The 22,792-nt window shown below is 39.3% G+C and overlaps 1 protein-coding gene across 1 annotated transcript in view; it reads right to left on the reverse strand.

The window, feature by feature from the left end:
- Window positions 1–22,792, reverse strand: part of LOC140351528 (protocadherin-15-like) — a 315,578-nt gene that overhangs the window by 249,652 nt on the left and 43,134 nt on the right. Inside the window, exons 3-4 of the mRNA XM_072437379.1 lie at window positions 7,616–7,630; window positions 5,281–5,346 (exon numbers count right to left, since the gene is read on the reverse strand). Coding sequence (XP_072293480.1) covers window positions 5,281–5,346; window positions 7,616–7,630 — 81 coding nt within the window. The remainder of the gene's footprint in view (window positions 1–5,280; window positions 5,347–7,615; window positions 7,631–22,792) is intronic.

Consider the following 22,792-nt stretch of genomic DNA (forward strand, 5'->3'; position numbering starts at 1 on the left):
TGTTCTGGAGGTAGGGACAGATACCTTTGTCAGGGAACGTGATTATTTACTGTGCATGAGTAAATAAAACTCCACCTTTTGAGAAAGACAAACTCTGTTCTGTTTCATCTTTTCTTGGTGATTGTTTGCAGAAATTCTACAAGTGTGCGGAGGAAATTCAGTTTTTATTAAATGCAGCTCAAGTTTCGGACAATTGGCTTTGCATACATCTGTGTCTGCTTTAAGATCTCACAAAAAATCTGTTGTACGCTAACTACATTGTGGAAGCTCCCCTTGTCTCCATGGATACGTCATTGCTCTGCCTAGAATGTTCTACAGTTGGCATTAAACTTGTCTCTCTTCATGGAGATGCAGGTGATGTCACCAGGCTAAGTTACAGATCAGATCTGTGGACAGGGGAGCCTTCTTACAGTAAGAATACAATGTTTGTCACCAGTGAAACAAACAAACAAACCACAAGGTAGTTTAATGCCGCCTCACTGATGGCAATAACATTGCCTCTGCAGTTGGCGGACCCCACTCCAGAAAAGTGACATAAGTAATTGTGCTTCTAGACAAACATTTTTCAGTTGAAGAGACTCGGTTCCATACAAAATAAATGCATGTCGAAACACTTCTGTCTTTTGTCCTCTTATATTCTAAATATGACGATATCATGTTTTGTTATTTATTATGTGTTCTGTCACATGAAATAAAGCAATCATTCAGAGTAGAACAATAGTGACAGACGCAGCCAGTGCCAGAATCACCACAGGTATAAAAATACTACCTTTGATTTATAAAGTGTTCATGACACTCAAAAACATTTTACATTGCATCATTCATTCACTCCAGTCACTGTAGCCACAGCTGCCCTGCGGCAGACTGAGCTGCGCCATTAGCCCCTCCCACCTCCACCAATTACTACTTAATGTAGATTAAGTGTCTTGCCTAAGGACACAAGGACAGTTTGCAGTATAGCCTGTGGAAGCTGGTTTTCCCAGTGGTCTCCCACCCAAGTACTAACCAGGCCAAAACATAAAAACATTTATTTTTCATGGCCCGAACCATAAAACTACAGAATCACACAGTGATTATGTTGTTAGCGTTCCCATTCTCCACCAATATAACAGCAAATACTCAACAAAAGTGCAATAGTATTACATTAGTCATGTGTTTGTGTGGCGCTGACGGGGGGAACACGTCTGGAGCGATCGCTGCGTTTGGTCTATAGCATTTCCTTGTTTTACATTCTATTACTGGGAGGGTAATTTCATCCTGGACCGATAAATAAGGATACGACGAAGCCAGGAGGGACCCATATCCCAGGTAAATGAGAGCTTTATGATGAAGATTAGTGTAAATCCCTCAAACACACACACACGAGAGGTGCTTTCGGATGCAGGCTTGGCTACCTCCATCTCACGCATTCCCCGACAATCGATCAAAGCCCCAAATCACAGGCAGCACCGGGGAGGAAGTAAGTGAGGCAGCGCTGTCGTGTGAATCGGAGGCCGTTCCATTGATGAATGTCCACAACCGAGTGATACAGGGACACCCAATCACACGCCAGGGATTGTGAAGCAATCCAAGGGATGTATGCACCAATGAGAGCAGGGGATTCCGAAGATCATTGTCATAGACAGGCTAGTTCTACTGACTTGTCTTTTTAGAGCTTCTCTGATGATGAAAAGCTGCTGCCGCTATGACAGTGGATGTGCCAAAATGTTATGTCAAAAATAAATACAATAAAAATCTTAATTTATTTTGTTTTATTTGAAAATGCAGTGACTTTGAACTTGTTGGACACCTAAGCATTGTTATTTCCTAGTTTAAATATTGTTTTTGTATGAAATATATTGTACATGAGTAGCATAATGTGTCAGTGTCACATGTGAGAAGACGAGGTTCCAACGTGTTTGAATTCATGTACTTTTATTTTGAAAAATCAGGATTTTTATGTTACCAGTAATAAAATGACTGAGTCGGCTCCTTTACAGAGTTTAACAGAGCTAACCAGTCTGATTTAGTTGTCATCAGCCTCCTCAAAAATGTTTTAATTTGGAAAACATCCTATTAGTTTTACTTAAGCTAGCTCAGGTAATTCTGTTGCGCTTGTGGTCAGGGACAACTCACAGTAAACCCATAGGTGTAGTAACGTTTAGTCAAATGTTCAAGATGAATGGACAAATCAGCTGATTTTGGGTCATCTTCACACATCAGGTGAGGAAGTCCAGCTGCAGATTCTGTCATTAGTTATTATTTGACAAATTCAAATACATGACCACCACTTGTACTAATATTCTTATTCAAAAGATATCATGTTTTGGTTTGAATGGTTAATCGCAATGGCAGCTTAATTCCTCATCATTCTCCACAAACTGCTTCAAGTCTGATGTAACTACAGTTAACAAAAAGATTCCAGAGCGTGAACGCTGACACGAAGCAAATGCAATTCAATTTACCCTTGCAACGCCCGAAATCACAGCAGCAGACAGTGAAAAACAGATTAAACCATATTCATAGGACATGTGCAAATGTCCCAACATTCCCTGTCCTTAGACCCTCCTTCTCAGCAAAGAAAGACTATAAAACTCAAGGAGAACCAGAGCCGACTGAAGTGAGTCAAAGAAGGCTAAAAAGCTTGAGATATATATTCAGTTAAGGCCATTTGAATGCTGCAATTATCAGAATCAATCCTTTAGACAAAAGCTTTCATTACTACCTAATGACATCATGCAGTGTGGCACCAGGAATTTTGAACACAAAGAGGAACGCAGTCTTTTTGCAGGATTCCAAAATTATAAAATGCTTAAACGATTAAAAACCACAACATTGATAAAGCTTTAGAGTTTAAAGTTATCTCGCTGTGTAAATAGGCCCTGCAATGCACATCACCACATTCTAGAGGAAAACTGAAAAGAACAAATTTGCGCCTGCTCCATTTAGGGACTGGCACACTAAAATACTCCACACGAAGAAACCCAGACATGTTTGGAGGCAAATGCATTTCATATTTTTTCTATGGGCACAAACAAGCTCCTCCATAGGCACTCGAGAGGAAATGCAGGTGGGAAAACTCGCGGAAAAGCAGCAGAGAGTGAGAACAGGTGATGGAGGGCAAGAGGGAAAAGAGGACAGAGAGGGAAATGGAAAACAAGTGAGTGACCTGACCTAACTGACTTGCACAGGTCCGCTCTACGTTTCAGTAAGTCCTGCTACACTTAAACACGGCTACTTTCATTTTACTATTCATCCCATTCCAACAACAAACAGGAAGAAATAACTGGTACGATTTAGAATACGTAAATCTCATGATCTCATTAATATTATGGTATAAACCCCATTGTTTAAAATCTTAGTCAGTAAATGGAACTAAACTATAGCATCGAATTCATTATGTGTCTTTTTATTTCTCAAAAATACCTTGAAAAACATTAATTATAACTGTGAGCGGGCTTGCCTCTCCGTAGACCTGGCCAGGGTTGCCAGATTTTCAGAGAGCAACAAGCAAAACAAGCAACCTAAGCTCCACAGAAATAAGTTTTAATCAAAATTAACAAAGCAAATAAAGTGTCGCCACTGAATGAGAGCTAATGAGATAGGCATACTTTTAAAGGATATTTACCCTTTAACCTGCACGATTTGGGGAAAATATCTATAAATAATTTGCGATTGTTTTCATAATAGGATTTTGAAATCAGCAGTATTCAAACAGAATTAAACAGAATGTTCTGAATGTTCAAAAATTGCAATTTGCGTCCATTCAAATTGCGATTTGAACTGTCATTAGTCTTGCAGACCTAATATATAACATAGAAAATGTGAACTGTTAATAATCTGTATTTCAATCATCATCATCATGAAACAGAACTGGAAATTCTAAAACAAAAATATCTTTTGTATTAAGTAAAATGTACAAACCCCACAACAAAAACAGAAACAGAAACTATAAAGAAGTAGACTTTACAACTACTGAGTTTTCAAATATTTTAATGCAAACGCAGCATTATTCTTTTGTGGTTCACTCAGCTCATCATCAGTCACCTTGATGTATAGAGCCCTTTACAACACTCACAGTGGCTAAAGTGCTTCACAATAAAATACAAGTAAAGCAAATTGTACGAAATGAAGTGTCTCTACATGACATGAGTGTTAAAAGCCGGTCTGAATAAATATGGTTTGAACCCTGATTTAAAAAGGCTAAAGTCTGTGATGGCACATGTCAGGGGGGCAGTTTATTCCAGAGTCAGGGGCCGACATCCCAGTGTTTGAGTCTGGCTCTGGGGACTTCCTGCAGAAGCTGATCTGTCGACCTTAAAGCCCTGCTTGGGTTTCTGAGCAGATACAGACTTGGCTAGATAAGGCGGTGCAAGGCCATTTAGAGCTTTAAAAACAAAAAGTAACATTTGAAAATCATTGCAAGAAGCCAGTGGAATATAAAAAGAACTGGGGTGTGTTGATGTCTGGGCGTGTTGTTGGGCGTTCTGTACAAGGCCAGACTGGGAGACGCCGACATCTTGGGTCGTGAAAGCACACTTGTGTTGTTTATTATTAATAATGCTTACACATGAAGGCCGAAAAGATGGAAAGGTACGGTCAGAACACTGTGAAATTGCCTTGGAAGCACAAGGCAAAGCTGCAGTAATAAAACTACCATGACAATTATCCCACTGCCATGTAGACTAGAATCGGCCCATGCACACACTGTTTTTTATGTATAATAAACAGAAGGTGTGGTCATGGGGCTGTGTTTTGTAAAATGTGAACACAAATTGATAACGGCAAAAGTACCATTTATCATTTGAAAAAGCGAGCCATGTAACAATGCATTGCAACAAAACCGCATTGTACCAAACTGCAAACAGAACTATATAATAGGGGCGAAACGATGCATCGAAATTCTTAAAAAAGGAGAGGGAGGGACAGAGAACTGCACCGGCACAAAGCAGATGGTGCTCAACATCGTGGAAGTAAATCTGGCAAAACGTTTATCCAAACTGCTGTAAAAATGCAGAAACACGTGTTTATGCAGTAAAGAAGCTCAGGTGGAATATGAGGAGCACAGGCTGAATGCATTATGCAGTTCACCTCGTGTGAAGAAGACGTGGCCTAAATGTAACTATAATATGAGAGAGAGCTTTTATTAAAATGTATATATAGTACAAATGATGAGACAACAGCAGCAGCAAAGCTTTCACAGGAGCCGTTGGAATTCAGAGTAGAAGATCAGAGCCAGTACATTGCACATTTATAAAGTTATGGTGACGTGAGGAGTGACTAGTGTCCACTTGAACTCACCGTTGGGGCTTTCCTCGTTGATGGTCACCAGAGTTGCAGGGTTTCCTAACCGGAGCAGCGAGCATTCTGGGAACAAGAGAATGCAGAGACATATTTGTATCAAATCACTCTCGGCTGTGTGTTTTTACAATATAATTACATTATTTAATTTACCCATAACTAGCATTGCATAAATATATCATGCAAATAATAATATTATTATATTAACTCATCTCAAACAATCCTTGCTTTAGGGACTGTATATATCTTTGTATTTTCTTTGTACTAAGGGGAATCATCCTTTTGTACCATACGATTTGACCTGTGGAGGGTCAAATAATTAACTTCTATATTGAATTTTAGAAAATAATTTTAGAACATTTTGTTCATTGTAAACCGCAATATTGATCTAAAATGGCTTCATACTCTTCATAGTGACATTTCACTGTAACAAGCAGCTGATTTAAACATTTTTGTTTTTGAAAAACAATGTGACATTTTAAAACTCTAGAGTTTTCATTTTTCAAATAATCACAACAAAATACAGGTGTGTGGGCGGATACAGGGGGTAGGTGAAAACAGGGATTTTCCAGGACAATACAGGATTAACTCAAACATGCAAATATATATAAGTTAGGTTAAGTTAATTTAGCATAACATGTCCCCTTTAAAGTATTTATTTCTGCCATGTATTTACTGCAATCAGATCATACATTAGAATTATTGCATCAGTTGCAGAAAGTAGTTTCAACATTATCGTTTATCATGATTTTTTTGATAGCAATACATGGGACTTTGACGTTTGCTTTCGTGACAGGTCTAATTATCACTATTCTTTTAGAAGTAGTGACATTAGGGAGCCAGAACATGAGCAGGAACGCAGTGCACCAGTGACAGCGCACAAAGAGGCCGGTCAGCAGCACAGATGGGGGTCAGAGCTAGGCACAGGGGAGCAGAGCAGGTAATGGCAGCCTGACAAGACATCAGCAGATGGGGCAGTCGCGGAGATGACAGGAGGAGAGGAGCGCAGGGAGGGGTGGTGGCCACTGCGCTGACACATAGAGTAAGCTTGATTTGAATTCAGAAGATGGATGGTCATTCCTACACACTAGATACAGTATGTCTACAGTCAAACTTGTGTCAGTAAAAGCATGTGGTTTGAAACATTTGTGTGTTAAATGGCAGTGAATAAGGGAGACACTAGTGGTGAAACACATTTGTTGGTTAGTTTGCTCTCTCAACAGAAAAGCTTTCACGTAGAATCAACCACATTAATCACTAAAGCAAGATCCTGTTTGTGAATTCTGTTCATTAGCAATGGCAATAAACCTTTTCTTATTCTGAACTTAAAGATGTTTTATTATTTAATTTAATCCACCAATATACACTGTAAACATTGTAACTTCAAATGTAATTTTCTCAAAATGCCATTTTCTTCAATTGGGAAAGAACAAGTCCCATAACACACGTCCCAAATATGAGAAATTGTGGCCATTTTTACACAAAATAGGAAATATATGTCTAAATTTAAGATTTGTTTTCCTATTCACTCCAGTGTGTTGCCTTAAAGTATCTGTGATTGTTTGGGAGTTGAGATTGATCAGTTTGAGTTTGGAAAAGAGTGCATTTTTGTCAAATTGCCCAGATCCTAATATGAATATGGATTAAGCAGCAGTTTTGATTTTGATTAAATTTCTTTCTTAATATTGATTGCTTTTTGACTGGGAAAACAGAAACTCCCGTTTCAAGCCAAATGATCTGCCAGTTCCATTAGAAAATTGCATTTTAAATACAGAAAATAAATTCCATCCCTCCAGTAGAAAATATGGTTTGAAATAGTAATACAAATTATAATTGAACTACATTGTTTTTTGTATACACATTTTAATGTTTATCTTTGTCTAAATACAAGTTTAAAAAAGAAGAAGATTTATATAGCAAGTGATTGCACTTGCTATATAAATGCTGAAAATAATGAAGCAAAATAACCACTTTTAATATGCAAATGTTTGTGCTCAAATAGTTAAATGTAGCAAGGTACTCTGATCAGTATTATTATTTTCTTTGTTTCGGTTTAGGCCTGAGGATGGTGTTTTCTATTCCTTTGTGCAGCACATTGTGGTTGTTTAAAAGTGCTTTACAAATAAACTCGACTTGACTTGTTTATACCACAAAAAACAATAACGTTTATCTCCTTCTTTGATATTCTGAATTTAACTATACATTTTAACATTTTCTTTCCCCTTGTATCACCGGGTAAGCTGATCTGTGGAGAGGAGCAGAGAAGGGCGATGGGCCAAGGATAAAACATTGAATAAAAGGAAAAGAAAAAGTGGAAGTGCAGATGGCCTCTTACCATCGTACATCCAGTCTGGAGGGTCAGGTTATTGCAGCAGAGAGAGCGGGATGAAGAGAAGAGACAAAGAGAGTGAAACAGACCAGAGGAGAAAGGTTAAGTCACAACCTTTACCATAGAAGATACCAAGACAATACAAGAAACAGAATACAAGCAAGGAGTCTTCATAATTAAAGCGTGCATTGATTTTTCCTGTATATTTTAGATTTTAGCTAATTTTTACTCCAGAAAGAAACCAATAGCTTGAAGCGTTTGAAGTCACGCCACATATTTAGCACAGAGAGAATTGTGAAATATTTGCCAAATTGTGTCAGTTTTTGTCATCTCATCAGTGAACTGCATCTTGATGATTGTCACAGAGGCTAATTAGGATAACAAGAACGCCTCTTTAACAGAACAGGCAGAATTAGGAACTGTCAACTTGAGTGGCAGCCAGATGATTAACAGTTTGGCAAAACAAATGTGCTGGTGTGCCCCCCTACAGCTGTGGAAGTGGGACCAAACACTTCATCTACTTCTGTTTTACCAATACACTGTTTAAATGGTGGGTTTTTTGCCCTTTTAAATTGAAGCTTTGTGGTTTAAAACAAGTGCGCTGCCAATTATGTTCAGACGTACATGTCAATAAATGTTCATCTAAAGAAGGAAGAAAGCCAAACGCAGAATTAACATCGTTTCAAATGTATGTGCTGAGGAGAAATGCCAACATCAATAGTTTACAATGCAAATAAATAATGGCAATAACCAAATAAACTAAAGTCTGCCACTGCATGTTAAGAGACACACCATGGATGAGACCTGGATAAGACACGCCCCCTCTGTCAGTGTGCAGGTGTGATCGGTGGCAGAGTCTCCTCCCACTTTAAGCTTTTCTACTGTCTGAGAAGAGCACATGAGCAAGAGAAATCACAGCATCTTCACATGGACGAAATCTAATGAAGAAAACAGGAATGAGTGAAAAATAAGATATAAATCTATATATGTAAATAACGCAACACTCTTTTGCATTTTGGACACAGCAAGAAGAACACCTGATCAAGCTACTAGTTTTTGCAGTGTGAGGTTTGCTTGTTCTCTTTGTGTAGTACTTTTGATCATACATAATGGATTCTCTTAAATATCCACAAGAAAAGTGCTAGAGTTATTGTTTGATGGGTCAAGAACAACGATTCCCAGTGCTGAGATTTTCAAACTTGTCTTCAAAAACACACAATGAAGACAAGTTTTATCAATGCAAGAAAGCAAAACTCATCTTCATCTTCTACCAGAAATCAGGAGTCCCTGTAGGGGCCAGATCTAACTCTTCTACAGTGCATATTATAGAAGAACAGCTATTGGGAAAAGGCAGAATTAAAAAAAAAAAACATTTATGATTAAATGAATGTTAGCTACACAAATCTAACTGTCTTGAGCTATATAAGAACTAGTAAAACGATGTATATTATATATTAAATAAATTAGCATAAATAAACTGTTATTTTGTGTTGAAGCCTAACTTCTAAAGAATAGTAGAAAAAGCTTCAGTTGTAGTCATCTGGACTCAGTTAGAAAAAATAGACGTTTCGACTCTCATCCAAGAGTCATTGTCAATAAAAGAATTTAGATCGAGAACTCCGATATTAATACTGTTCTGTGGTAAGACCCGCCCATTGGGCGGAGCCTTCCTGAAGTAGAAAGAGTTGTTTGTTTCAACAGAAACTCCCCCCTTGTATCTACCGAGCTAGCCTATTCAGAATCTTAATGGGCTATTAGAATCATCTTTGTCTTTGTGAGACCCTGGCTCAACCACCCTGAGTACCTGATTAGCATCTAAATGTCCTGGTCCTGGTCCTCTACCTTTCCAGGGGTTCAGTATACCATTATAGATACCAGGGAGATTGAATCTTAGCCCTCCATTTCTGTTTAAAGAAGGTCTTTCTTTTTTAACAAAAATAGCTTCCTTGACTCCTCTTTCAAACCATCTTTTTTCCCTGCTTAGAATCTTCACCTCACCGTCTTCAAACGAGTGATTAGAGGCTTCAAGATGGAGATGCACGGCACTCTGTGGTCCTGAACTTGTATTTCTTCTGTGCTGATAGAGCCTCTTGTGTAGAGGCTGGTTGAGCCAGGGTCTCACAAAGACAAAGAGGATTCTAATAGCCCATTAAAATTCTGAAGAGGCTAGCTCGGTAGATACAAGGGGGGAGTTTCTGTTGAAACAAACAACTCTTGCTACTTCAGGAAGGCTCCGCCCAATGGGCGGGTCTTACCACAGAACAGTATTAATATCGGAGTTCTCGATCTAAATTATTTTATTGACAATGACTCTTGGATGAGAGTCGAAACGTCTATTTTTTCTAACTGAGTCCAGATGACTACAACTGAAGCTTTTTCTACTATGGAACACGCCTGGACGAATGAGGGATTACACCGACATATTTCTAAAGAATAGTGTATATGATTATCATTGTGGTATCAAAATCAGTTAATAATTTGTATTGTGATTGCGTAGGGATATCAATGTTATTAGGTTACTTGCTAATCTTGAAAAAATACAATTGAATAATAATTGTGAGCATTTAGAAGCAAAATTAGGCATTTCAAATTCAATCTATAGTAAAAAATAATAAACACATCTAAATGTAAAGTATTGTTTTCGTCACTTAATTTTGTCATTCTGAAAGTTTGATTTCGTAAAGCTGGTTAAAAACTTAGGAATAGTGTAGTGTTGGATATGAAGAAAATGTAAGATTTCACTGTTCTTTGGTCATGATCTCAGTAATCATAAACAATAATACTACTCAAACTATAAATCGTGACATCCCTGGACAGCGCTAACACAAATGCAAGTGGAATATAAAGTATATATTCACACAAAGTATAACAATTCTCCACATCTTTCTCCAACCCGGGCTGCCAGAGCTCCATCTCCTCCCTGTCTCCCACACGTTTATCATTATGCCGTCAGCCGCTATCCTCCTACATGACGTGTAATCAGAGAGGCACGAAGCATGACACCGCACCAACAGTCAACCCTATCCCGTGTCGCTACCTGCTTGCTGCTGCTGCTGTCCAATACACCGCCACCACACAGCTGTCGTAGGCACCAGGGCCATCAAACATGCATGGCCGGAGTCGCAAGCTAATACGCACCCGTCATCTACTCTGGGATGCGCCGGTGAATGGAGCGGCTGCTGAAATTCTAACCAGTGTTGTTTGGTAGGCTGCAATTGAGAGTAAAACTTTGGTGCATAACCTCGGGCGGTGAATGGAGAGACAAACAATGGGCTTGTTGTTTTAGTGGAATTTTTAGTGGTCTGCTGTGTGTGGGATTTGCAAAATAGTCCAAAAAAAGTCTATTGTTTGCATGGTTTTGAACAATCGATATTTGGTGAAGATTGGGTTTAAAATGAAAAGAAAACATAGAACAAACAGCACGACCGGATGATAATACACAAGAAAAGTTCACCTTTAAATAGTAATAAGCACTTTCAAGCTATTAATACTGCAAGCTTGTACTACTACCAACACTGAGGGGGATTGGAGTTCATTTGCATACATAAAGCATGAGGGAAGGTTCACAATGGTCAATTAATCGTAGGGTTGACTCCTAATTACAAAAATGTACAATGGCTAACATTATCTCTCAAATTGACCCCCTAAAGCCGACTTATGTAAACTTATTAAAAGTAATAATGCCGTCTAAAATTGACAGGGAAATGTTTAATAATGGAACGTAATCAAAGAGTGAATGAAAATGAAAAATACATCAAATGTTGCTGTTGTGTTGGAAGGCATTGACGTTTTTGCAAATTAAATGGAGAAAACCAACAAAATACATGACACAGAGAGAGAAAAATAAGCTAAAAACTCTATTTAAGGGCTGGCATACAGTACAGTTTATCGCTCGGCATATCTGTCCCACTCTTTTTCAGTTTTCAAATCAACTGTGAAGGTATTTTTCTCTGTCTATTGTTATTTGAGCCCAGTCCTTGATAGCAGGGAAACAAATAAATGGATGAGGGAGACTATACATCTATTGCTTCCGTTGCAATGATAAATTATGTTAAATAAAACCTTTCCCAAGAACAGTTAGGTATAACCATTGTGCATGTTCTGCGTTGACAAAAGCCCACCGATTGGGCCAGGTTTTTGTGCTCTTTCCGTGGCAGCCTAACCTGACACATCCAGACGTGGGAAATGGAGGAGCTCTTTGGTCATTTATTATTTAGAACAAAATCGAACTTCTCTCACACCTGCCTAACAGCAATTAGTGCTTCACTCGTTGTTTTTTCAGGCCCTCGTTTCATTTTTCTACTGTTTCTAGCTCGTAAGCCGCTATGTTCCTTTTGGCTATTGACCATGTTTCTCAGACTTTGTAATCCACCTGTCAATCACGCCTATCGGGGCCCAGACTGAAAAGAAAAGAACAAATGTGAAGTTTCTGCTGGTCAGGTCCGTGGCAACCAGGTACACTGTGACTGGAGTGAGCTGGGAACATGACAGTGATTGGACAAATGAAGAATTACATCGACTAATGACGGTTTCTCACATGACAGTACCAAGAACTAAGTCCCTATGCTCTCCCAGTCCTCCTTGCTTTTGTGCACACAGGGAACAAAACTGACAATTAATTAGAACATTTCAATTAGCTTGATCCTGCTCTGTTTGAGCACTGCACATAAAACTGCCACTCACAAAAAGCTCTAACAACAATTACCGTATTATCTGCACTATAAGGCGCACTTAAAAGCCTTTAATTTTCTCTAAAAATGACAGTGCGCCTTATAATCCTGTGCGCCCTATATATGGATGAATTCTGGTTGTGCGCACTGACCTTGAAGCGATTTTGTGTGGTACACGTTTTTTTTTTTGCCTTAAAAACTCCGGTGCGCCTTATATATGAAAAATGATCGGACCATTTATTGACAGTGCGCCATATAATCCAGTGCATCTTATTGTGCGGAAAATACGGTACAAGATTTTAGAATAACAATTTTAGTTACTACTTGCTAAGTAAGAATCTCAGTTTTTGTAACTACTGTGTTCAAGTAATTTCTCTTCTGGATGAAGCATATTTGTCTAAGTCAAAATAGTAATACATATTCCCCAATAAGGTTAATGTTGTAATAGTATTTGTGTTAATTCAAACGTATTCCTGTTCTGACTGGAAAGTACTTAACCCCTGAGCAGGAACTATAAAGAGCATAAAGTGTGGCCAGTCTCTAATTCCTACTCTGCTCGTCTAACAAAATAGGGAAAAGATTAACTTCCTGTGCCACAGCGAGATGTTCTGCATGAGTATATACAAACCAAAAGGGCTTGTTAAAAAGCATAACCGTGTGTAATCCAAAATCCTTTAGGAAAAATGATGGCTCCCGACTCGGTTGGTTTGGCTAATTCCTCAAGTGTACTCTCAGTTCTTCTCCATGTTTCTGTGACAATTAGGAAAGCTGTACCCGGCAGAGACTTTCCTTTAATAGCATCAAAATGATATGAGCAAGTGGGTCACACCTCGCAATCTCAGACATAAACAACAAGCAACATCAAAATGAGTATGCAAATGTGCGCCAAGAAAAAAACACTTGTGAAGAGCAAAGTGTGTGTGTGCCGACGCATGGGGGAAGAAAAGTTTGTGGCACTCATTTTGACAGGCTTTTTAAAGGATCACAGCCGCCTTGTGTTGTTAGTTTTACATGTGGCTCTGTCTGTGTGAGAGTGGAGAGGTTACAATGGCAGCGCTGCAATGGGGAACAAAGAGGCGAGCTTAGATAAAAAATAGCATATCCATTTGCGATGCCACCTGTGAATTCGAGCCAGCCATTCAAATGCAGGTATTGAGAAATGATATGCAAAGACTGGGATGCTCAATTTGTACACTGCATTTGACTTTAATGGCAACTTCAGGAAGAGCATAGGGACGTAAAGAGGATTTTGTTAATTGATATTCAGGTACCACTGTAATCGTAAGACATTCGTTGACATTAGATTGAACTTTTCTTTAAGTTTTAGAATGTTTGATTTCATTCAGCTCGTGACATGCTAGAGGGGTGAGCCAAATTTAAGATTTTACTCTTTGGGCATGGTGTCAATAATAGGGAATGATCGTAAAATTGAACACGTAACTAGTGATAGTGAGTCGGCTTAAGCTCAATACTTAATCATCTGGACTGTCACAAGATTTAGTTTTTAAACTCAGAAGAATCCATCAGTTCCTGGCTGATCGGTTCGACTTTTGGTGCGAGCAGAAAGCGTATATATCTTCCAACAAGACACTTCATCAATAATTGCCAACGAGATAAAACAAAGGTAAAAACTCTGGGTATGATGCTGCACATTTACATGGATTTAATTCGGTGGAATGTCCCTTAGATCAGTGGTTCCCAAAGTGCAGGTCTGGACAACTCGTGGGGTCGCGAGGCATGTGCTTGAGGTCGCAAGATTTCATTGTGTCAATTGTTTTAATTGAAAACGGTATGTTTTAGTGAGATAACATAATAAACTACTAAAATATATACGAATAAAACTTAATTTAAAAGATTTGCCATTTGAAATCATTACAGAGATCTACTACTGTCAGTTGTATGGTTATTTTGGGGGTCCCGGCCTGAAAAGTCTGGGAACCCTTGCCTTACATGTACTATAGAGTCTGTACTGCTTCAATAAAGAAAGCAGGATGGTGAAAGAGGGCCACGGAGAGAAAAAGCATTGTTGTCCTTGCACAGAAATTGATTATGAAGTGATTTATGAGTAATCGGTATGCAGGAGTCAAAAGCGAGATGAAGGGCATATGAGGAAAGCATCGTAAAGAAAGAAAAATATGGTCTTTTATCCTGTAACTTATTTCGTACTGATTCAACTGTTAGTAAAGAAAGTTTAGAAAAAAAACAACAAAACAAGAAGAAAAAAAAAGTGGAAGAAAAATACCAGCAATGTTGGATTCCTTCAAGTTCAAACTCCTTTAAAAAGTAATTAGTTATAGTTACACATTCATAGTTACTCAAACGTAATTGCGTAAAGAGTGTACCATCATTTTCAGGCTATAGAGCGCTTCTGACAAAAAGCCACGCCAACGAAATTTACAAAGAAAACATAAATTGTACATATATGGGCCGCACCCGTCAATAAGCCGCAGGTGTCCATGTTGTAACATCAGATATTTACACATAAATATAGTATCGTTTGAACCAGGGGTCTCGCGCTGCTGCTTAAAGTCCAAAAAGTAAAGTCACTAAATACAACCTTTTCAGGTAAAAAACAAGCGGCATCATATTTTCCGTATTTAGCCCCAAAACAGATGCGTCCAGAACCATTCTTAGCTTTCTATGTATTTTATATGTTTCTATCTCCTGCATTGTCATAACAAGAACAGTCTTGCAGATCATTGTTAAAATGTGGGATCTATTGAACTCTCTTTGAACTCGTCCCACAGAAGCTTTATGCACTTCAACACGCCTGAACCAGCTTGTCTTAGTCTTCTTAGTTAATATGATCAACCCCAGATTATTATTATCACTGAACTTCCCAGTGAGAAAGAACAGGCCTCAAGAATAGACTTGACACTACCAGATGTAATGTTTGTGTCTCTTTTTGTCTCCAGATCCCGTCCTGGTAAATAAACGTCTCCTACATTAGACATCCCGACCAGTCTATCTTTAACAGACGAATGGAGTTAAAAACACAAAAGCAATAACTAAAGGCATGCAAATGTCAAAAACAATCTAGCAAGGCGCACGAACAGGACATCAAACCACAAAACTTTTTCGACTTGAAGAAGAAAATTGTTCGTAACGTGGATAGTCCAAAGTCCTCCATTCCAACTACTGTGTTGAAGTCTATTCCTCTCAGAAGCATATTTCGTCTATCAAAACCATAGAGTCAACGTGGCATTTCTCTGATTCCATTCCTGCTGCTGAAAGTCTCTAAGAGCCACAGCCACAGTCTTTCAGAGGAAGTTGTCCAAAAACTCTCTGCCGCCCTTTCATCAAAGTAATTTCCTCTTTTCAAATTGGATTTTCTCTTATTTTGGAGGAGAACGCGGGCCGCCCCTATAACCAATCCTACTTTCGGCAGGCAGCTCATCGACTGCTACATTACTGAAGCAACAAGGCGACGCGGAGACGAATCCTACACACTGACATTTAGTTTCAAAACCCATTCTTACCTGCCACTCGATTCAATAGTCTGTGCCTTCCTGCGGCTTCATCTGCAAAAGACCTTTTTAGCAACCTATAAATCAAAAAGGGCTCAATCGTTTGAAAGGACAAGTAATGTAAGGTGGTTGAGTGAACTAGTCTGTTGCATCAGTGAGGAACAGCTATCTCAGAATCAGAGGCAGAGAGGGACAAAGGACAGCCTCCAAAAAACACTAATTATTTGACATTTCAAGCTGTGTCGAGCAAAATGTCAAATGCTAACCAAGTTCACAATCGAAAGGAAGAATACAAATAAAGAGAGACAAGCACTGGATGGTTGAGCCTCATCTATCATCTTTAGAAAAAATGTTTCCTTTGTCATAATCTTGAGCAGTAACGTGATATATTTGTAAGCATTTCCAGACACGAACTTTCCTGCCACAATGGGAAATAAATTGGCTTGAAATGTTTTAGTTGCCTGTCAAGGTGGTCAAAGTATCCACATTTAGCACAAAAGTGTTTAAACAAAGCTCAATTTATTCCCTCTAAGCCGGCTGCACACTAGAACATAATTCTGCAGTTTCAAAACATGACTCACAATGTACAGAACACAGATATGAGGACATGTTGCTATTATTTGTCGTTGCATGAAGGTCAATGACACCACATATTTTCATTTTCAGGAAAGATTGGCTAAAAGCGGATGAGGACAAACGTGAAGCGCTACTCTGGCCTGGAACACTTTTGATATCATCTAGAACAACACAAAGATTAATTATCTTCCTCCACCTGATAGAGAAGAGCATGCTGACCTCTACAGTGACTGAATCAGAATCAGAAAAGATTTATTGCCATTGTCAATGAACAAAATTCAATAACTTAATAACTCTCTTTGGGTATTCGGTGCAACATACAACGATGAACAATAATACGTACTATTGACATGTACTAATAACATGGACTAATACATTCTGAGTTCAAAGGTCACTGTTATGACTAATCCGTTGAATGGAAAAGCACGGCTGAATGGGGATGAGCCCAGTGGGAGAGCAAATCAGGACACTGTAAGTCCCATGAGAATTAATAGAGTTTTATTGTGCTCATCTCTGACTCTGGCAGAGGCCAGGCCATCGAGGGTCAGGCCAGCAAACATTGGCAGAAGTGGACAGAGGAGGACAAAGGGTAGATGTCCATTGTGCCAGGTACCCCAGGTCTCCCAGGCAAACAGCAGAGCAAACACTGAGCACCGGCCAGACACACAAGTACATACACGGGCAGCGAGGGAGGAGCTCAGGCCGTTCTGTGGAGCAGGGCTTTGTGCAGAAGGTCAAGTGTCCCTGCTGCGGTTTGTAAACTCACTAAAGTGGAGAGTTTCTCTGGTATTGATGGCTGAATTCACCAGGTTTGGAGACCAGGGATGAAATAGGTTGTGAGTTCGACTCCTGGGCCAGGAGGTCTGTGCAGAGTTTGCATGTGGGTAAAATGTTTGAGGGAGCCAAAGGGTGGGGTTGCTGGGGTCCAGACAAGGTCAAATCTTCACTGGATCGGACCTCAAGTGAGCATTGGTGCTCAGAAAGGCCAAATTACAACGGAACTGCCCTTCTTCCTTCATTTTAAACATTGTAAAGGAATTGTATTACTTGGAGTACATTATATACATGGCTTGCACCGGGATTTCCACTCATTCAGCAGCTGCTGTTGTATCACACACTGACAGGATGCAAGTGTTTGACAGCAGCCACATTCTACATGCTCACCCTTTACACCTGCGCACTCCCTCTGCCCCATGTAGGGCCCACATATAGCGGAATGGCTGCAACACAGCACGATCTGCCCCATAATGATCACACTTTGCAGCGTGTCTTTAACTACAGTGACCCCTGCTTCCTGCTTCTTCAGCTTTACTCACGGCAATGGTGTCAGCTGCTCAAGTGAAGCAAAATCCACCTCTGTGAGATGCAGGGGACACGGTTTTGTCCCACTGGGTTTTCCAGATTGTAAAAAGTTCTTTATTGCAGCTGATCCGCGGCAAAGTCCGGTGCTCCGGTGTAAACGACATTTGGTGTTGGAATCCACACAAGCTGTTGTACAAATCAAGCCTGTAGTTCCAGCAAAGTCCACACTTAAAAGTTCCGACAATCCACATTACTTCAAGTGGTCTGACAGTTGTTGTGAAGCAGGAGTTATGGTAAAAAAAAAGACATGTCCAGCAAATGAAATAGCCACTGAACTTGTACCTGCCGTGAGCCAATCAGAGCATGCTTAATCTTCTGTATTAATGTTCAAAAATGGACTATACTTGGACCAGTTCCAACTTGAAAAATGGGGACTTAGTGCTGCCGTGTGGTCGAGTGGTTAAGGCGGCAGCACACATATATCAGGCTCCAAGCGCAGCCGGCCGCAAAGTCAAGAGTTCAAATCCCAGCTCTGACAGTTTACGGCATTCTCTCTCATCCTCATTTCTCACTCATCTGTCCTGTCTAAAATATATATATATATATATATATATATATATATATATATATATATATATATATATATATATATATTTTAGACAGGACAGATGATATATATATATATATATATATATATATTTGGGTGTAACTTGGTACTCAAAAACACTAACATTAACAACAACAACTTGACAGGACTCACAACACAGATGCACTGTACAGCCAGAGTTGGCTCTACCTCCAGAGGAGCAGCGGGAGATGAAGAAGCTGGACAAACTCACTAAAAAGTCTATCTATGTCCTATCCCCTGGACAGTGCAGGAGGTGGGAGACAGAAGGCTCCAGGCCAAACTCACATCTATGCAGGACCATGAGTGACACCCCCTGCAGGACACTCTGTCCGCTCTGGAGAGCAGCTTCAGTGACAGACTGAGCCACCATCGCTGTGTGAGAGGCAGTGGCGGCTGGTGGTACAAATTATAGGGGGGGGCTATTTGACATGACCGTGTTTTGTTTTTAAATGTCCAAAATTTAAAAAAAATAACATTGACTGTATGGATCATCACAGCCATTATTGCTGTATGGAAAGTTGTCATTTATAGCTTTCTTTCATGAGTTTTCTAAACAAAAGCATATTTTTATCAATAGAAGTTAAGCTATACTTAATGCTTAGCGTTAGCCTTATGCAAGTAATAAACAAAAAAAAACTGCTGTTTGTTGTCATGGTAACGAAGCACGGGGTTTGACAGATCACATGTCTCGGCTCGGATTGATACGAAAACAGCCGCTTTCATTTCAACACAAATAAAGTCAGCAAACAGTTGAGAAGCTCATTCTGAGTCGTTTTGGACGTACCTTTTGTCACAGACGTCTGTAGATGCAGTTTTAAGACGTAAACACGGAAAACACGGCGTGTGGCACTTCCGCGTAGGCGCGCGCACATGTCTGTGTCTCTAGCGTAAAAAGTGTAGCTCCATGGCGTAACTTCTACGTTCAAAAGGACGCTTTCTGGAGCGCCCCAAAGTCGCTATTTTCCTATGGAGAAAACCATAGTGACGTAGTCACTTTTGATTGTGATTTGATTGGCTAAAAATCCCCATTGATTTTCTATGAAGCTCTGGGGCGCTATTCAAACCGCCCCACGGGAACGTAGAAAAGTGACGCAGCAGACCACGAGGCGCAAACAAAGTATACATCTATATCTATTTATAGATATATATATGGATACATATTATTATTTTACACATTTACACTAATAAGAATATAAGATATTTTTGAATAAATTATATTGTTTTTAGACACAAAAAAATTTACGTAGTTGGCAGATTGACGGGGGGGCGGCGCCCCAGCGCCCTTAATGGACCAGCCGCTGCTGGTGAGAGGTTTCGCAGGTCTTTCCTTCCTGCTTCTCTCAGACTGCACAATGAACACTGATAACTACTTACCCTGAACAAGTGCCATTCACTCTTCATGTACAATACTATAATTATCTCTGGTGCAATCCTTACTGAAGTCCCTTTACTTGTCATTGATTCTATCTGTATGCTGCTCTGTCCATAATCAGAGCCATAGCCTCTTATATTATAACACATAAGTCACTTCAACTGCAATTTATATGGTATTTATTCTGTCCATATGATTTAAGTCAGTTATTTATCTTGTTTATTGTGCATGCTCCTATTCCCCTAATGTCCTTGAACGGTGCATTGCAACAGTAGAACTTTCCCATTAAGACATTATAACAAAAATAACACAACAAATAACTGGATGTGTTAGTTTCAGTGTTGTTGGCAGTTCCTTTCCAGATCCTTGTCAGATGAACTGAAGAAGCTAAGATAAGATAAGATAAGATAATCCTTTAATATCCACACAAGGGGAAATTTCGTTGTTACAACGCAGTAGAACAGGAGGAAAGGACAGATTATAGGAAGTTTAAAAACACACTCTTAATAGAACTCTTGGGAAATAAAATAAAATAGATAAATATAAAATAAAAAGATAAAGATAAAAATACAAATAAGATAATAATAATAATAATAATAAAATAATGATAATAGAATAAAATAAAGTAAAAATAGCTAGCACAAGACTAGGTAATAGGTAATACTAGCAAGGGTGGATCAGTCTGTCACTGAAGCTGCTTTAGGCTGGTTAGGCTGTCCTGCAGGGGGTGACACTCATGGGCCAGCATAGATGTGATGTTACTTGGATGAGCGGCGAACGACTTCCCTTTTACAACTTTTGTTTAGTTTCCAGCATTTAATTTAGCTTTTTAACTTATCTTAATAACAGAAGGATTACACAGAGAAAGAAATCATTCAACACTTAACAACATGACGTCTTTACTTCTTCACTTCTCTTTTATCTTGTCACGATCTTTCAATTTGTTTTTCTTTATCAAGACAAACACTGAAGCAATAAAGCCCAGCGCTGTGAGGCAAAGGTACTATTTTAAACCAAGCAATTAAAACTACAAAAGTTTAAAAAAAAAGTGATTTAACGGTGTGGCTTTGACATTCCACACAGTATGTTGGCCGGAAACATTTTCTCAACTCAATCGAAAGTGCACAGTGGTTACATCTGTCAGTCTGCTGTTTTAGAGGTTTACACACTGTGCAACTTGGAATTACTGCACTTTAAAAGGCAGTTTCACTAAATTGCTGCTATTGATTTTATTAAGCTTGAAGAGATTTGATTAGCAAAGGTCTTTAACAGCTATTTCTGAGGACTTTTTGTGTTTTACATCTTTCCAGGTTGTCCCTTAATCAAATCTCCCCTGTGCTCCAGCATTTTATTTAATTTGCTTGTAACTGCAATGAAAAGGAATAATAATCTTTACAATAACAACACTTGAAATATACTTATTGGTTCCAGTTAATTAAAAAAGTTGATAATAAAAACCGGATTGAATTGATTTGCTTTGTTATTTAATGTTTTATTGTATTCTATCATGCAATATTGAGCAAGACATTTAAATAACTGCAAACATATACTCTCATATTCATTTTTTTTGCAAATATTCAATACCTGTCACCTAAACAAGCTTCATCTTAATGTTGCTGTTGAAGTATTTTGACGCTAAATTGTACAAACATTTCTATAGGTCCAGGCCAAGTGACTAGAATCCCTGTTATTTAAAATGAGCTGGTGAGCAGGTCAGAATCTATCTATGCAGTCAGACTGCAGAATTGTTTACCTGGTTTATAGTTCATATCTCCATCATTACTGGGCCCTGCCACATGTAACAATTTGCACACTGTTCAACATATTCTCTGTCAGCGTGAATAAACAAAAGCATTGTTTTAATTATTTATTCCACAGTAGACTTAGAAAGTGGTGCCATTATTCAACTCCAAAATTGTGATTATTGTCAGTTGAAAGGACTTTAAACCATGAGAATAACAATGCAGGTTTGTGGAGACAATCCATAACAACTAATGAAAAGGTTCTACGTTTGTGGATTTCTACTTTGGATATTTCTTTCCAAAACGGTGCATCTCCCATAGAATTAAAAAGGCCCTTGCCAACCATTTGAGATTATGGCATCGTCAAAACGTGAAAACAACCTATTCCATTTTTCACTTGTGCAAATGTTAGTGAAGACCAGGGCGCAGCATGGAGATCTGGCATCATGTTCTTACCAGTACATCCCCACTATAATCCTGCCCTGTGAGTCTACTTCCTGTCTAGTGAGGGAAAGCGCTTGATGGATGCCCAGATAGACAGCGCCGCTTTCCATGTCCCGCAGTGTTTGGCAGCCTGAAACGCAATCAGGGCCGCTATCATCCCTTCTCTCCCTTTCTTCTGTCTCACCTTACAAATCACCCGACTTCTGGGCGCTCCTCACTGTAATTGCACTTATTTTCGAGGTTGATTAGAAGTTGGAGGGGGAGTTGGGTCAGTTAAGATGAAATGGAAATGGTTGAGAAGGATTAAAATTGGAGGAAGTAATGCAGATGGAGGTGGGGTGAGTTCTTGTGGCTTGGAGTTAATCACGAGTGGATGTTAATGGGAGAAGGAGGGAGAAAGAGAGAGAGCGCCCTGGGATTACTTTAAAGAAATCCTTTAGTGGAGACCCCCCAGCAGGAGAGGCAGCTCACACATTTGTGATCCCCTCATCCTTCTCCCTATGTGGGGTTAACTAGGCAGGCGGGAGGGCCACAGGTTGCAATCACAAATTCGGAGAGCACTTGGAGTGAAATGGCGATATGTGGAGCAGATCCAGGCAGCTCCCGCTCGCCCTGCACCCCCTCCCGCTCTCCCTCCTGGAGCTCCAATAGTCTGTTTACAGCACACTGGCAGATTAAAAGACCTCCCCTCTGTGGTTTCCTTATCCTTTTAGCACTCTGGTTCATCACGTTTCCCTCTCCTTTTCTTCCAACAGTCTGCCACAAGGTCTACACATGGGATACGTGCTTTATCTTTCATTTGTAGGCTGTATTTTGCCTCATATACTGCAAATGAAAGACGTGACCACTATTATTTATTTTTGGTAATTATTTATTACCAAAATTAAAAAGTAAAAAATAAAATACAACTTTGGAGTGTAGTCTCTTTATTGAATTCACCTTTATTTATTTTGCGCAATGCGGAGTATGTCCTCAAGATGGG

The sequence above is a fragment of the Eucyclogobius newberryi genome, unplaced genomic scaffold (genome assembly GCF_026437365.1).
Source record: "Eucyclogobius newberryi isolate DKJ021-1_F unplaced genomic scaffold, fEucNew1.0.hap1 SCAF_8, whole genome shotgun sequence".
Taxonomy (NCBI): Eukaryota; Metazoa; Chordata; class Actinopteri; order Gobiiformes; family Gobiidae; genus Eucyclogobius; species Eucyclogobius newberryi.